At 37.8% G+C, this 18,001-nt stretch overlaps 1 protein-coding gene across 1 annotated transcript in view; it reads right to left on the reverse strand.

Annotated features, from left to right (window-relative positions):
- Positions 1 to 18,001, reverse strand: part of LOC137400360 (zinc finger FYVE domain-containing protein 26-like) — a 95,321-nt gene that overhangs the window by 7,559 nt on the left and 69,761 nt on the right. Inside the window, exons 7-17 of the mRNA XM_068086689.1 lie at positions 9,385 to 9,546; positions 8,708 to 8,787; positions 8,200 to 8,354; positions 7,120 to 7,282; positions 5,754 to 5,916; positions 5,140 to 5,256; positions 4,739 to 4,958; positions 3,076 to 3,285; positions 2,368 to 2,524; positions 1,767 to 1,914; positions 1,411 to 1,665 (exon numbers count right to left, since the gene is read on the reverse strand). Coding sequence (XP_067942790.1) covers positions 1,411 to 1,665; positions 1,767 to 1,914; positions 2,368 to 2,524; positions 3,076 to 3,285; positions 4,739 to 4,958; positions 5,140 to 5,256; positions 5,754 to 5,916; positions 7,120 to 7,282; positions 8,200 to 8,354; positions 8,708 to 8,787; positions 9,385 to 9,546 — 1,830 coding nt within the window. The remainder of the gene's footprint in view (positions 1 to 1,410; positions 1,666 to 1,766; positions 1,915 to 2,367; positions 2,525 to 3,075; positions 3,286 to 4,738; positions 4,959 to 5,139; positions 5,257 to 5,753; positions 5,917 to 7,119; positions 7,283 to 8,199; positions 8,355 to 8,707; positions 8,788 to 9,384; positions 9,547 to 18,001) is intronic.

Genomic DNA, 18,001 nt, shown 5'->3' on the forward strand with positions numbered 1-18,001 from the left:
GAATAAACATAACTTTTTACATACTTAGTCTTTGTAAGTCTAAGTTATTACGGCTGAATCTAGTATGGCAGTATGCAAAATACACAGAAAGCTTTAATCAGCAACTAGCTTGCAAAATTCTTGCATTTACAAAACAAATTTATTTTTAATAATAGCAGAATTGCTTTTAAAAATAAAATTTACAACCTACTGTTTGCATGTCAGGAGTTGTAGACCACTAGACCAGGACATGTAAACATGTCAGGAGTTGTAGACCACTACACCAGGGCATGTAAACAGGTCAGGAGTTGTAGACCACTAGACCAGGGCATGTAAACAAATCAGGAGTTGTAGACCACTAGACCAGGACATGTAAACGAGTTAGGAGTTGTAGACCACTAGACCAGGACATGTAAACAGGTCAGGAGTTTTAGACCACTAGACCAGGACATGTAAACATGTCAGGAGTTGTAGAGCGCTAGACCAGGGCATGTAAACAGGTCAGGAGTTGTAGATCACTAGACCAAGGCATGTAAACAGATCAGGAGTTGTAGACCACTAAACCAGGGCATGTAAACATGTCAGGAGTTGTAGACCACTAGACCAGGGCATGTAAACTGGTCAGGAGTTGCAGACCACTAGACCAGGGCATGTAAACAGGTCAGGAGTTGCAGTCCACTAGACCAGGACATGTAAACATGTCAGGCGTTGTAGACCACTAGACCAGGGTATGTAAACAGGTCAGGAGTTGTAGGCCATTAGACCAGGACATGTAAACATGTCAGGTGTTGTAGACCACTAGACCAGGGCATGTGAACAGGCCAGGAGGTGTAGACCACTAGACCAGGGCATGTGAACAGGTCAGGAGGTGTAGATCACTAGACCAGGACATGTAAACAGGTCAGGAGTTGTAGACCATTAGACCAGGACATGTAAACATGTCAGGTGTTGTAGACCACTAGACCAGGGCATGTGAACAGGTCAGGAGTTGTAGGCCACTAGACCAGGGTATGTAAACAGGTCAGGAGTTGTAGGCCACTAGACCAGGACATGTAAACAGATCAGTAGGTGTAGATCACTAGACCAGGACATGTAAACATGTCAGGAGTTGTAGACCACTAGACCAGGGCATGTAAACAGGTCAGGAGTTGTAGACTACTAGACCAGGGCATGTAAACATGTCAGGAGTTGTAGACCCATAGACTAGGACATGTAAGCCATTAATAATAGTGTAAGATTAGCTGCTGACTTGCAGTGCACATTAGAGTCTTGGCTAAATCTTCCTGCCTACGTACATGTACATCCGATGACTTGAAATACAATGGCCTAATATGCCTCTAACAATAACAACACCTATGAGCGTGCAACTAGAGCCTTCACACCATTATGATTTTTCAACTTAAAACTAGTATAGTCCAAGCAGGCTCTCACCTGCAATCCACCCTGAGTACGAGGAAGAGTCGCTGCCAAGGCTAAAGTCTCTGCCTTCAATGAGTCATCCATAGTGGTTAAGCTTTTAGCAGCCATGCTACGCATAAAGGACAGATTTTCTACTGGTTGAGTTGACGACTTTTTAGCGACAGGCTTCGAAGATCTTTGCTGTTTGCCTTGTTCCAAGAGGAATTGCTTATGTGACTGAGCGAAACTGAACTGTCTGCCTTCCACACTTTCTTCGAGATTATACAACTGTGAAAATGAAAGCGAGTTAATAACTACATCAGCCACAAAGTGAAGTTCGTGTTTGCTAAAACAGCGCATGAAAAATCACTATCGCTCACGATACTCACTTTAAGCACTTGCCGAGCCTGCGTGTCATTTCCCCTGTTGATGCAGATATTGAGGAGAGAGATAGGGGATGCCAGCATCTTTGGGATAAGTCCCTCCATAGAAGGCAGAGACAGCGCAGACTTTTGACTCGCCATTCGTTTTCTATACCTAAACGTGAAAGTTGGGAACCGGCTGTGAGAAGATCAAAATCTGTTTTCCAGCCTGCTACCTAGACTGATAACAAGCATTCAGACTTGTAGTATTAAGAGTGTTAATGTTAATAGTAAAAAGAATAAACTGAATTCATGTGAATTTTTTCAAAGCTGAGTTGAACCAAGATGTCTAACAGGAGCATACATTGTAAAACTCATAGTTCTATAAAGATTAAAAAGATAAGCAAAAGCTGGAATCTCTAATGATGCTGATGACGCCATGTTGTGCAACTGCTGACAGCGTGAGGTGCAGAGACTTGCGTCAGTGAGGAGTAAGGTCAACTGACTATTAATGGAACGTTAAAAAGAGAAGAACGCTTGCAGAATGACATGAGAAAAAGCGTAGACAGAGAGAATCTAAACACTAGAAAGACCGAAGCTAGAGATGAGGAAGAGCAGTGCCAATTACCGCTTGTTTTTACTGAGAGCGGCTGGTGTGTTAGTACCACTGCTATATGTTAGTATCTCACTACTCAGTTCAGACTCTTGGCTCGCCTCTCCTGACCTCTGAACTCCTAATGATGATTTGCTGGCTGTCATATTGGGAAGACTTCTCTCAAACACTCCTGCAAAAGGTGTAAACCTATTTTAACAAACGCAAAAGAATATAAAAAAGGATCAAGTCTCAAATAACTTCAGCCTGTGACCAGGAGTAAAACAGTGATAGTTCTGAGAACAGGTCAACTGATGTAAGTAGAGCTTGCGGTGAGAAAATCGGAGCAGATTAGCAGCAGAGCAGCTGATTGCTGGATGAGTACGTGATACTCTTACTAAAGCAGTGGAAGAGTCAAATTACACAGCAAATGAGAATAAAACGCGAGGTTGGCCAGATACTGACTGCAATGCAAAGACCAGCTCATAAACAAGTGTTCTACAGCCTGCTTAACTGCGTCTCATGGACTTTGGACCTTGTCTCCCTATAAGGAGAGACAAGAAACAAGTTGAGCACCATAAATACGCTGTAAAGGAGAGAGCGTGAGGGGGTAGAGAAGATTCGATACTTTCGGGTAAGTGTCTCTGTTCAGCTCCTCATCTGAACTACTCAGCTTGGAATAATGCTGAAAGACCATCGCTACGACGTAAAGAAATGCTAAAGAGCGTTCAGAGTAAAGCTTACCATAGCCATCATCATTATGCACACCAGTATCTGTGGTGGGGCGTAGAGTGACGCTTCCAAACTCTTTGACCACGGAGTCCTGAAGCAGTAACTGGTACCTCCAGAGCGCCTCACTAACTCTCTGCTGCAGCTGTGAAAGGCGGGACATAAAGTTGTTTTCTGAGATAGAGCTCAGTATCACCTGCCTTAGCTCGTCCTCCAACCGTTTCTCTATCTACACAGTAAGTAAGATAGCCTCAGGTCATCAAACAGCTACTCACGGGGTAACTATGACGATAAGCTCAGTAGCTAAAGAAAACTAGTCTAACCGCAGAGAGAATCTGTCTACCTGTAGTCTATTTCCGAAGGGCTTCCAGTTATAACAGGTTCACACGTTCTGAATACTAGACTACTTCATTTCCATCAGACATTCAAAGCAACAAAACTACTGGCTTCCTCTCCACTTCTGAAAGACTGTTGATGTACTTTTATGGTTAATAACAGCGGTAAGCTTCGGAAAACTCATAACAACATGTAGCTGACAGTCTTTTCAATTGTATGCTCTAGTATATTAGTGACCTTAGGGGTTGCTCTAGCTTGTACCTGTACTTTGTTGTTTACAGAACAATCAGCTTACCGCACTTCCTCCAATCACATCACAAAATCTTTGAACATATTGCTTTATCCCAAACTTGCTCGTTTCTTCATTTGTATGACAGGTTTCAAATTACTGCGTAAACTATGCCCAGAATATTTGTATTTATCTTCTACGCATTTGAAGACCATCACTATTCTGACTTCTCCGCAATACTATTGGATTACTAAAGTTTAAAAAAATTTTTCTCAACTCACTCAATAATTCCTGATTTTTATTTTTTTATTTTTGTTTTCGGCACGTAGTGAAAAACATTTTATTGATTATTAATGCCAATAAAAGGTTATACATACATCAGCAGTATTTTTGCAGAAAGAGTGAAGCTCTGTGCTGCTATTGATTTTCACTATTCGATCATAAACCTTATTGCTTATCTAAGATTTGTAAGTGTAATTTATCAACTTTTCCTGTTTTTTTTACTAAGGAAAGGTCTGGGCCTATAAACTAAACATGAGAGAACAACCCCCAAGCAGAAGTTGATGAGCTTCTCATAGTTGTGGAATAAAATTGCTAAAATAAGAGTAAGACAAAAATGTAGGTGCCCTGCTATCTACAAGTTAGAAAAATCTCAGTGTCTAAATGCTTATATATGTGGGTCAAAAAAATGTTTGACCCACATGCATATTCGTGCGACCTATAGGTACCCAGGCACCTATAGGTACCCAGGCACCTATAGGTTGCGCGAATATTGCCAAGCAGGATATTATACTGGCAGAAAATTTATTTATATATACACTCAGAGCAGAAAATGTCTGTGTATACAAGTACATGCGCCATAGAAAAGTTAACTGAAAATTAGTTTTAATGTCTTGTCTTCTGTAAAACTGGATATTGTGAGACATTGTCAAACAAATGACGCAAAGCAACAACCCATTCATAATGGGTCAATTAACTTCAAATGAGTGTAAGGCCTTGGCAATACATAGCATGCTTATCAACGCCTACTCAGCCCTCCCAGACAGATTCTAAAGAAGCACATTACACAGATTAGAGTTAATGAAATGTAACAACCAAAATGTGCCGTGGTACTCACTAGGTTGTTCCTAATCTCAAAGCTACTGGCTGTCACATCTGTTAAGGCCATCTTGATAATGGTTAAAATATCTCTGGTGATAAATTCATTAGCAATGAATCCTACTGCAGTAGTTTGTATGCCATCTGTGTTTGGGTTCTCGTCGCTAGACCTTTCCGTGCGACTTGATTGTATTTTGGACTTGGGCACTTTTAAATAATCAGTCTTGGAGCGACTCTACAGAAAGAAATGTGACTAATTCATATCTTTACTAATAGACTTAAGACAGTTGTCCTCTCTCAGCAGTCAGTTGAAGATGCAATGTATGAAACTAGTTTATGGGTAAAACGCCGTTTCGTTGCCGGTATAGTCTTAGAAGCATTGCTCCTAACGATAGGTTATGCTTTGTAATACATACGGAGTTGTGTTTAGTAGGTTTGCTCGTGCTCACCCACTCTCTCGCACTGTGGTAACACTCTGGATCGTCTTCACTCATCTCCGCATACGATGATTTCTCTTGTCCCATGGACTGAGCCTGATATAAAGTAATACCAAAGTGGGATAACGCTGACCTGGCATGTTTTGACAGAGAGCTAACGAAACAAGAATAACTAAGCTCTAAATTATTCATTTCCAAAAAGATAAAGCAGATGTTTGTATAGCGATAAAAACACAAGTGTGCAAAAATTCATTGCAAAGTAGTTATAAAGAAATGCTTCCTCTCATCCAAAAACCACAAAAACAAGCCAGACATGAAAAAATGATCACTAGTAATCATGGCATGCACTTCAATTATTTCAATAGAATCACACATTGTGATAGATTGCAAACATAGTTGTCAATATAAAAATACTAACATAATAGAAAAGGATGTTAACTTGGAGCCAGTTCAGATCATATTTTACTTTGAAGACTACCATAGTAACTTGACAATTATCTTGAAGAAATGCTTTCAAGTAATAACTGTGAGATCCAATGGTAAAAGGTTACAGCTCTGAGTTGTTTTCTCTTTTAAATTAGCTCACATCTTACCATGTCAGCTCGGGCATGCTGTGAACTAGTCTTGATATCCTGACTCATCGCAAACAATAGGAGGAAAAGATCTTCAATTACTTCAAGTTTTAGTGTTAGAGGTCGCAAGTCTACGAGGAGGTTTCGAAGTGTGACCAGAAGTGGCACAACATCGCCTGCGTACCTGCAAACAAGTCTTGGAATATGTTTCATAGTTGTGTACTCCTACCATGTAGGTTAAGGTGGTGATGGCATGAGACGCGAGCAACAAGCAAATCATCGAGTCTTAGCCAAGACCACTTAGTTCAGCCTTAACCTTTTCGTTTTTATCCCCGGACTCCCTATGACTGATGACAGCAATCTTGCAACCCCTTGTTTAGAATGAAATGAAAAGGGTCTAAACAATGAAACACAAACATATTTGAAATATATGAAAGCATAATGTCATTCTACAAAGAATCTTACATTTCACACTGAAGCAACATACAAAAACAACTCACTTTATGATATTTGACTTTTCTCCAGCCTTTTCTCTCCTATTATCTTATTGAAATGTGGTTCCTTACGGGTGAGTGGAATGCGCAGATCAATTTCAGAATTTATGGCATTACGACATTTATTTTTCATTTATAGAAAATGAAAATCCTGATTCACATAGCCAGGTGTTGCGAATGGAACAAGAATTTTCAATGCGTTTTTGAGCGAGTTGGATAACCAGCCGTACACAACTGACTCTTGCACGAATAACAGCTCGGACCGCCTAGGGAAGTGAGCACCCCTAAAGGTCCCTGAGGCTTCTTGATTAGGAGTGCAAGCAACCCTAATCAGGAAATCCTGACTTAAATTGACAGTGTTTAACGTCAATAGTGTACATATGTATAAGCAACCCCTCAATGATCAAGTCTGTTTATCTAGCTGCAAGTAGAGGCTATACATGTTTCTATCATCAAAGATTATGTGTGTTAATCTAGCTGCAAGTAGAGGCAATACATGTTTCTAAGAACAATGTTACACAAACAAGGGCTATGTGATCTTGGTTGAACATGTCTGTGTCCAGTGGCAAAGGAATCTCAATGACTGGAGACATGACCAGTTGTAGAAAGCAATTTATGATTGTATGTCATTCCTGGCACCACCAGGGACCTTTTTAAGAATTGAACCCCAACCTGTTGTTTGTACGTCAAGCATTCTAAACTACTGGCTGCTTTTCATTGGTAGGAGATAGCGTGTCACCTCTATCAATTCTTGTCAGCAGCTTTGATAGAGTTTACAAAGGTGTGTAAAATCCAGCCCATCCATCTAGATACCAACCTCATCACTCCATGTGCTAGTTCTTACCAGGTGCTTTCACTATTTATCGCAAAACAACTTGTGAAATGAAAACTACCTTTGAGAGAAAGCAACTCCACTAATATTTTCGGACGCTTTACAGAGGGCTTGCATGAAGCTGTCAATGATGGTAAAAGCATTGAAGAGGTGAATATCACGCTGCTGCTTGATGGAAAGCGAGTTGCTGCCTGACATGCCGAGTTCATACTGATCCAGAAGAGCTGCGATGAAAAACAGCCTATGATGGTACATCATCTTAAAAAGATGTTTGAAACAAAACTAAGAGGGATGTAAAGCAATTTAATCTGCAGTCTCGAGCAACTCTATGGCAGGTGACACGTTACAGATGTTACAGGGATTGCTAGTAGTAAAACATCATATGACAAATATTACAAGTATTTATAATACTTAAGATCCAGTTGACATATGATATGCATTTTTTCAGCATTAAAAAATCCTCTGGCAGGTGATGAATGTCCTCTTAGAGCTAAAAACCTGTCAGATGTGACAGGTGCTTCCACCATTAGCAAACCTTATGGACAGACTGTACAGATATTTCTAATATTAAAAACCTCTATGGGATATAGTGCAGGTACTTCTAGTCTTAGCAAATCCTATGGCAGATTGGTGCAAGTACTTCTAGCATTAGCAAATCCCTATGGCATGTGGTGCAAGAACTTCTAGCATTAACAAACCCCTATGGCAGATGGTGCAGGTACTTCTAGCATTAAGAGGCAAAGATAATGGTAGTGCCAACAAACTCTCGGATAAATATTATATGCACCTATTAAGAGTGTACACAAAAGGTCTGCAGAAAATAGCAACTTTGGTCAATGCCAATGAACAGATGCTAAATATCTTCAAGATACTTTATCTTAAAGGTAAATAAATGTGATTGCTCAAATCAAAAGCCTATATGCTGTAATGCTTAGTTATCGTAAATTCTGAAAATCAAAGCTTTCTAAAAAATATGAAGAAAATTTTCATGACATGCAAACTCTTATATCAAGTATGATATCAACAATTCGAATCTCAAATGAGAAAAAAACAACCGCTGACGACATAGAAAGGTTGCTACCGCAGTTCTATTGCTAAATTTGTTCTCGGCTCTGACCTTAGCCGAACAGAATATACATACCGTACGCACTCTCCGCTGTCAATGTTTTCATCATCTTCTGGTGACTCCAAGAGTCGAGGTTTGAGAGACATATGTACAGAGCGTGCAATACGGAGTGAGACTTGAACACCGACAAGTCTCCTGACTTCATGCTGGATGGTGTGCGACTCGTGGTGCTACAAGAGCGGTCTATCAAAGTCACGAGACAAATCGTACTGAGTGAATGAAAAGGTTACTTGCGCTTAAAAGTAGTTGCATCAGATACACGCAAAGACTCAAACTGTATTCACAATACAAACAGGATATAACAGGATACAACGGGAATATCAGCCACCCTGGATTGTCAGTGGTTGCAAGGAATGTAGTGTTTAGCCTATATTCTACCCCAAGCAGACCAATAACTGACCTGTAGATGAAATTGTACCATGTAAACAGCTGACAATTAGCAACAATTCTAATAACATTAAAATAGGCTAAGAACCTACTGTAGTTCCCGGTTAGGCTACCTCTAAGGGCACATATAATTTACCTTGACAAGTCGAGACTCTGCTCTATTATGTCAATCCTCTGGTGCTCATTAATCAGTGCAGCAAGTTTTTTATCTTCCACCTGAAATGAAATACATAACCTAATGGGCCGTGTAGACAAGCATTATGATTCAAGACTAAGAGTGCACAGAATGTACAATGTTTGTTTCATACAGCATTTTAGGGTGACATGAGTTTTAGCTGAAAATTTTCTAAACATAGTCGCATTCATATGAGAACTAAGGAAAAAGGTCAACAAAAATATAAGGTGAAATATTCGCATGTATACAAGAATATGAAGACAATTCATCATGGCCGAGTTGTCTCTCCTTCTGGTTTCCTTACAGCTCGTTCTGCTGCAAGGGATTCGAGAGAATAACATAGTCAAGCTACCATAATATTGACTCTCAACATAAAGAAGATTGGAGGCAGCGTCTATGATCAAGAGATGTCTAGTATGTACAACTATTTAAACAAAACAATCTTAACCTTAAGGTAAACTAATTTCCTAGTCTAATCATTTTGAGCTGCTAAATTGTCATACGATGAAAATAATAAAATTGCATAAGTCAAAAATTTATGAACAATTTTATAGGTCTGTATGAAGAATTTTAGGTAAAAATTTAAAAAAACATTGTTATACATGCACGTTCATATATGTAAGATCCAAGTGCCCTACCTGTGAGAAGGCAGCAATGACTTGATGACTTTGTTCAGTATTGCTGCAGAGTCTCCAAGCTCTATGGAAGACAAAAGGAAACAGAGGGCGCCACTCTGGCGTATCAAACATTGCCACCAGGTCCTGGTATCTGTGCTCCTTCATAAACTTATCAGAGTGGGTCTACAACATATTGATGGAGTAAGTACTTATGCAATAGACTTAGAAGGCCAGATGACCTTTTTATACAGAAAATGAACTACTTAATACAACTCTATGCAATTGCAGTTGTCTCAATCTTACCACTAATCGGTTGAATTGTAGATAAGTTTTTGGTATGTAAATGTGTATCATTATAACACCCAAAAAAAATACAACACAACAACAAGTAGAACAAACATATACCATATCTGATAACCAATGCATTGCCAAGAAAGGACAAACATTGGAAACATACCTAAAGAATTATGTATGAGCGATAAAAATATAACAGCTCAACTCTCTTAGGAATCTGTTAAAATCTTAAGGCACCTCTATCAGTCACTTGAGCTAATAAAATCTAGTAGACAGTCTAATCAACCTTAAGGCATCTATGTCAGTCACTTGAACTAATGAAATCTAGTAGACAGTCTAATCAACCTTAAGGAATCTCTGTCAGTCACTTGAACTAATGAAATCTAGTAGACAGTCTAATCAACCTTAAAGCATCTCTGTCAGTCACTAGAACTAATGAAATCTAGTAGACAGTCTAATCAACCTTAAAGCATCTCTGTCAGTCACTAGAACTAATGAAATATAGTAGACAGTTTAATCAACCTTAAGGCATCTCTGTCAGTCACTTGAACTAATGAAATCTAGTAGACAGTCTAATCAACCTTAAGGCATCTCTGTCAGTCACTTGAGCTAATGAAATATAGTAGACAGTCTAATCAACCTTAAGGCACCTCTATCAGTCACTGGAACTAATGAAATCTAGTAAACAGTCTAATCAACCTTAAGGCATCTATGTCAGTCACTTGAACTAATGAAATCTAGTAGACAGTCTAATCAACCTTAAAGCATCTCTATCAGTCACTTGAACTAATGAAATATAGTAGACAGTTTAATCAACCTTAAAGCATCTCTGTCAGTCACTTGAACTAATGAAATCTAGTAGACAGTCTAATCAACCTTAAGGCATCTCTGTCAGTAACTGGAACTAATGAAATCTAGTAGACAGTCTAATCAACCTTAAGGAATCTCTGTCAGTCACTAGAACTAATGAAATCTAGTAGACAGTCTAATCAACCTTAAGGCATCTCTGTCAGTCACTTGAACTAATGAAATATAGTAGACAGTCTAATCAACCTTAAGGCATCTCTGTCAGTCACTTGAGCTAATGAAATATAGTAGACAGTCTAATCAACCTTAAGGCATTTCTGTCAGTCACTTGAACTAATGAAATATAGTAGACAGTCTAATCAACCTTAAGGCACCTCTATCAGTCACTTGAACTAATGAAATCTAGTAGACAGTCTAATCAACCTTAAGGCATCTCTGTCAGTCACTAGAACTAATGAAATATAGTAGACAGTCTAATCAACCTTAAGGCATCTCTGTCAGTAACTGGAACTAATGAAATCTAGTAGACAGTCTAATCGACCTTAAGGAATCTCTGTCAGTCACTAGAACTAATGAAATCTAGTAGACAGTCTAATCAACCTTAAGGCATCTCTGTCAGTCACTTGAGCTAATGAAATATAGTAGACAGTCTAATCAACCTTAAGGCATTTCTGTCAGTCACTTGAACTAATGAAATCTAGTGGACAGTCTAATCAACCTTAAGGCATCTCTGTCAGTCACTTGAACTAATGAAATCTAGTAAACAGTCTAATAAACCTTAAGGCATCTCTGTCAGTCACTGGAACTAATGAAATATAGTAAACAGTCTAATCAACCTTAAGGCATCTCTATCAGTCACTTGAACTAATAAAATCTAGTAGACAGTCTAATCAACCTTAAGGCATCTCTATCAGTCACTTGAACTAATGAAATCTAGTAGACAGTCTAATCAACCTTAAAGCATCTATATCAGTCACTTGAACTAATGAAATATAGTAGACAGTCTAATCAACCTTAAGGCATCTCTGTCAGTCACTTGAACTAATAAAATCTAGTAGACAGTCTAATCAACCTTAAGGCATCTCTGTCAGTCACTTGAACTAATGAAATATAGTAAACAGTCTAATCAACCTTAAGGCATCTCTATCAGTCACTTGAGCTAATGAAATATAGTAAACAGTCTAATCAGCCTTAAGGCATCTCTATCAGTCACTTGAGCTAATGAAATATAGTAGACAGTCTAATCAACCTTAAGGCATCTCTGACAGTCACTTGAACTAATGAAATCTAGTAGACAGTCTAATCAGCCTTAAGGCATCTCTGTCAGTCACTTGAACTAATGAAATCTAGTAGACAGTCTAATCAACCTTAAAGCATCTCTGTCAGTCACTTAAACTAATGAAATCTAGTAAACAGTCTAATCAACCTTAAGGCATCTATGTCAGTCACTTGAACTAATGAAATCTAGTAGACAGTCTAATCAACCTTAAGGCATCTATGTCAGTCTAAGGCATTTCTGTCAGTCACTTGAACTAATGAAATTTAGTAGACAGTCTAATCAACCTTAAGGCATCTCTAACAGTCACTTGAACTAATGAAATATAGTAGACAGTCTAATCAACCTTAAAGCATCTCTGTCAGTCACTGGAACTAATGAAATCTAGTAGACAGTTTAATCAACCTTAAGGCATCTATGTCAGTCACTTGAACTAATGAAATCTAGTAGACAGTCTAATCAACCTTAAAGCATCTCTATCAGTCACTTGAACTAATGAAATATAGTAGACAGTCTAATCAACCTTAAGGCATCTCTGTCAGTCACTTAAACTAATGAAATCTAGTAGACAGTCTAATCAACCTTAAAGCATCTCTATCAGCCACTTGAACTAATGAAATATAGTAGACAGTCTAATCAACCTTAAGGCATCTATGTCAGTCACTTGAACTAATGAAATCTAGTAGACAGTCTAATCAACCTTAAAGCATCTCTGTCAGTCACTGGAACTAATGAAATCTAGTAGACAGTTTAATCAACCTTAAGGCATCTATGTCAGTCACTTGAACTAATGAAATCTAGTAGACAGTCTAATCAACCTTAAGGCATCTATGTCAGTCTAAGGCATTTCTGTCAGTCACTTGAACTAATGAAATTTAGTAGACAGTCTAATCAACCTTAAGGCATCTCTAACAGTCACTTGAACTAATGAAATATAGTAGACAGTCTAATCAACCTTAAAGCATCTCTGTCAGTCACTGGAACTAATGAAATCTAGTAGACAGTCTAATCAGCCTTAAGGCATCTCTGTCAGTCACTTGAACTAATGAAATCTAGTAGACAGTCTAATCAACCTTAAGGCATCTATGTCAGTCTAAGGCATTTCTGTCAGTCATTTGAGCTAATGAAATATAGTAAACAGTCTAATCAACCTTAAAGCATCTCTGTCAGTCACTGGAACTAATGAAATCTAGTAGACAGTTTAATCAACCTTAAGGCATCTCTGTCAGCCACTGGAACTAATGAAATATAGTAGACAGTCTAATCAACCTTAAGGCATTTCTGTCAGTCACTTGAACTAATGAAATCTAGTAGACAGTCTAATCAACCTTAAGGCATCTATGTCAGTCTAAGGCATTTCTGTCAGTCACTTGAACTAATGAAATTTAGTAGACAGTCTAATCAACCTTAAGGCATCTCTAACAGTCACTTGAACTAATGAAATATAGTAGACAGTCTAATCAACCTTAAGGCATCTCTGTCAGTCACTTGAACTAATGAAATCTAGTAGACAGTCTAATCAACCTTAAGGCATCTCTGTCAGCCACTGGAACTAATGAAATATAGTAGACAGTCTAATCAACCTTAAGGCATTTCTGTCAGTCACTTGAGCTAATGAAATATAGTAAACAGTCTAATCAACCTTAAGGCATCTCTATCAGTCACTTGAGCTAATGAAATATAGTAAACAGTCTAATCAACCTTAAGGCATCTCTATCAGTCACTTGAGCTAATGAAATATAGTAAACAGTCTAATCAGCCTTAAGGCATCTCTATCAGTCACTTGAGCTAATGAAATATAGTAAACAGTCTAATCAGCCTTAAAGCATCTCTGTCAGTCACTTGAACTAATGAAATCTAGTAGACAGTCTAATCAACCTTAAGGCATCTCTATCAGTCACTTGAGCTAATGAAATATAGTAAACAGTCTAATCAACCTTAAGGCATCTCTATCAGTCACTTGAACTAATGAAATATAGTAGACAGTCTAATCAACCTTAAAGCATCTATGTCAGTCACTTGAGCTAATGAAATATAGTAAACAGTCTAATCAACCTTAAGGCATCTCTATCAGTCACTTGAACTAATGAAATATAGTAAACAGTCTAATCAACCTTAAAGCATCTCTGTCAGTCACTGGAACTAATGAAATCTAGTAGACAGTCTAATCAACCTTAAGGCATCTCTATCAGTAACTTGAGCTAATGAAATATAGTAAACAGTCTAATCAACCTTAAGGCATCTCTATCAGTCACTTGAACTAATGAAATATAGTAGACAGTCTAATCAACCTTAAAGCATCTATGTCAGTCACTTGAGCTAATGAAATATAGTAAACAGTCTAATCAACCTTAAGGCATCTCTATCAGTCACTTGAACTAATGAAATATAGTAGACAGTCTAATCAACCTTAAAGCATCTATGTCAGTCACTTGAGCTAATGAAATATAGTAAACAGTCTAATCAACCTTAAGGCATCTCTATCAGTCACTTGAACTAATGAAATATAGTAAACAGTCTAATCAACCTTAAGGCATCTCTATCAGTCACTTGAGCTAATGAAATATAGTAAACAGTCTAATCAACCTTAAGGCATCTCTATCAGTCACTTGAGCTAATGAAATATAGTAAACAGTCTAATCAGCCTTAAGGCATCTCTATCAGTCACTTGAGCTAATGAAATATAGTAAACAGTCTAATCAGCCTTAAAGCATCTCTATCAGTCACTTGAACTAATGAAATCTAGTAGACAGTCTAATCAACCTTAAGGCATCTCTGTCAGTCACTGGAACTAATGAAATCTAGTAGACAGTTTAATCAACCTTAAAGCATCTATATCAGTCACTTGAACTAATGAAATATAGTAGACAGTCTAATCAGCCTTAAGGCATCTCTGTCAGCCACTGGAACTAATGAAATATAGTAGACAGTCTAATCAACCTTAAAGCATCTATGTCAGTCACTTGAGCTAATGAAATATAGTAAACAGTCTAATCAACCTTAAGGCATCTCTATCAGTCACTTGAACTAATGAAATATAGTAGACAGTCTAATCAACCTTAAAGCATCTATGTCAGTCACTTGAGCTAATGAAATATAGTAAACAGTCTAATCAACCTTAAGGCATCTCTATCAGTCACTTGAACTAATGAAATATAGTAGACAGTCTAATCAACCTTAAAGCATCTATGTCAGTCACTTGAGCTAATGAAATATAGTAAACAGTCTAATCAACCTTAAGGCATCTCTATCAGTCACTTGAACTAATGAAATATAGTAAACAGTCTAATCAACCTTAAGGCATCTCTATCAGTCACTTGAGCTAATGAAATATAGTAAACAGTCTAATCAACCTTAAGGCATCTCTATCAGTCACTTGAGCTAATGAAATATAGTAAACAGTCTAATCAGCCTTAAGGCATCTCTATCAGTCACTTGAGCTAATGAAATATAGTAAACAGTCTAATCAGCCTTAAAGCATCTCTATCAGTCACTTGAACTAATGAAATCTAGTAGACAGTCTAATCAACCTTAAGGCATCTCTGTCAGTCACTTGAACTAATGAAATATAGTAGACAGTCTAATCAACCTTAAGGCATCTCTGTCAGTCACTTGAACTAATGAAATATAGTAGACAGTCTAATCAGCCTTAAGGCATCTCTGTCAGCCACTGGAACTAATGAAATCTAGTAGACAGTCTAATCAACCTTAAGGCATCTCTGTCAGTCACTTAAACTAATGAAATCTAGTAGACAGTCTAATCAACCTTAAGGCATCTCTGTCAGTCACTTGAACTAATGAAATCTAGTAGACAGTCTAATCAACCTTAAGGCATCTCTGTCAGTCACTTGAGCTAATGAAATATAGTAGACAGTCTAATCAGCCTTAAGGCATCTCTGTCAGTCACTTGAACTAATGAAATCTAGTAGACAGTCTAATCAACCTTAAAGCATCTCTGTCAGTCACTGGAACTAATAAAATCTAGTAGACAGTTTAATCAACCTTAAGGCACCTCTGTCAGTCACTTAAACTAATGAAATCTAGTAGACAGTCTAATCAACCTTAAAGCATCTCTGTCAGTCACTTGAACTAATAAAATCTAGTAGACAGTCTAATCAACCTTAAAGCATCTATGTCAGTCACTTGAACTAATGAAATATAGTAGACAGTCTAATCAACCTTAAGGCATCTCTGTCAGTCACTTGAACTAATGAAATATAGTAAACAGTCTAATCAACCTTAAGGCATCTCTGTCAGTCACTTGAACTAATGAAATCTAGTAGACAGTCTAATCAACCTTAAGGCATCTCTGTCAGTCACTTGAACTAATGAAATCTAGTAGACAGTCTAATCAACCTTAAGGCATCTCTATCAGTCACTTGAGCTAATGAAATATAGTAAACAGTCTAATCAACCTTAAGGCATCTCTATCAGTCACTTGAGCTAATGAAATATAGTAAACAGTCTAATCAGCCTTAAGGCATCTCTATCAGTCACTTGAGCTAATGAAATATAGTAAACAGTCTAATCAGCCTTAAAGCATCTCTGTCAGTCACTTGAACTAATGAAATCTAGTAGACAGTCTAATCAACCTTAAGGCATCTATGTCAGTCTAAGGCATTTCTGTCAGTCACTTGAACTAATGAAATTTAGTAGACAGTCTAATCAACCTTAAGGCATCTCTGTCAGTCACTGGAACTAATGAAATCTAGTAGACAGTTTAATCAACCTCAAGGCATCTCTGTCAGCCACTGGAACTAATGAAATATAGTAGACAGTCTAATCAACCTTAAGGCATCTCTGTCAGCCACTGGAACTAATGAAATATAGTAGACAGTCTAATCAACCTTAAGGCATCTCTGTCAGCCACTGGAACTAATGAAATATAGTAGACAGTCTAATCAACCTTAAAGCATCTCTGTCAGTCACTTGAACTAATGAAATATAGTAAACAGTCTAATCAACCTTAAGGCATCTCTGTCAGTCACTTGAACTAATGAAATCTAGTAGACAGTCTGATCAACCTTAAGGCATCTCTGTCAGCCACTGGAACTAATGAAATATAGTAGACAGTCTAATCAACCTTAAGGCATCTCTGTCAGCCACTGGAACTAATGAAATATAGTAGACAGTCTAATCAACCTTAAGGCATCTCTGTCAGCCACTGGAACTAATGAAATATAGTAGACAGTCTAATCAACCTTAAAGCATCTCTGTCAGTCACTTGAACTAATGAAATATAGTAAACAGTCTAATCAACCTTAAGGCATCTCTGTCAGTCACTTGAACTAATGAAATCTAGTAGACAGTCTAATCAACCTTAAAGCATCTCTGTCAGTCACTTGAGCTAATGAAATCTAGTAGACAGTCTAATCAACCTTAAGGCATCTATGTCAGTCTAAGGCATTTCTGTCAGTCACTTGAACTAATGAAATTTAGTAGACAGTCTAATCAACCTTAAGGCATCTATGTCAGTCACTTGAACTAATGAAATCTAGTAGACAGTCTAATCAACCTTAAAGCATCTCTGTCAGTCACTGGAACTAATGAAATCTAGTAGACAGTCTAATCAACCTTAAGGCATCTATGTCAGTCTAAGGCATTTCTGTCAGTCACTTGAACTAATGAAATTTAGTAGACAGTCTAATCAACCTTAAGGCATCTATGTCAGTCACTTGAACTAATGAAATCTAGTAGACAGTCTAATCAACCTTAAAGCATCTCTGTCAGTCACTGGAACTAATGAAATCTAGTAGACAGTCTAATCAACCTTAAAGCATCTCTGTCAGTCACTGGAACCAATGAAATCTAGTAGACAGTCTAATCAACCTTAAGGCATCTCTATCAGTCACTTAAACTAATGAAATATAGTAGACAGTTTAATCAACCTTAAGGCATCTCTGTCAGTCACTTGAACTAATGAAATCTAGTAGACAGTCTAATCAACCTTAAAGCATCTCTGTCAGTCACTGGAACTAATGAAATCTAGTAGACAGTCTAATCAACCTTAAGGCATCTCTGTCAGTCACTTGAACTAATGAAATCTAGTAGACAGTCTAATCAACCTTAAGGCATCTCTATCAGTCACTTAAACTAATGAAATATAGTAGACAGTTTAATCAACCTTAAGGCATCTCTGTCAGTCACTTGAACTAATGAAATCTAGTAGACAGTCTAATCAACCTTAAAGCATCTCTGTCAGTCACTTGAACTAATGAAATCTAGTAGACAGTCTAATCAACCTTAAGGCATCTCTGTCAG

This window comes from Watersipora subatra, chromosome 7 (assembly GCF_963576615.1).
Source record: "Watersipora subatra chromosome 7, tzWatSuba1.1, whole genome shotgun sequence".
NCBI classification, from domain to species: Eukaryota; Metazoa; Bryozoa; class Gymnolaemata; order Cheilostomatida; family Watersiporidae; genus Watersipora; species Watersipora subatra.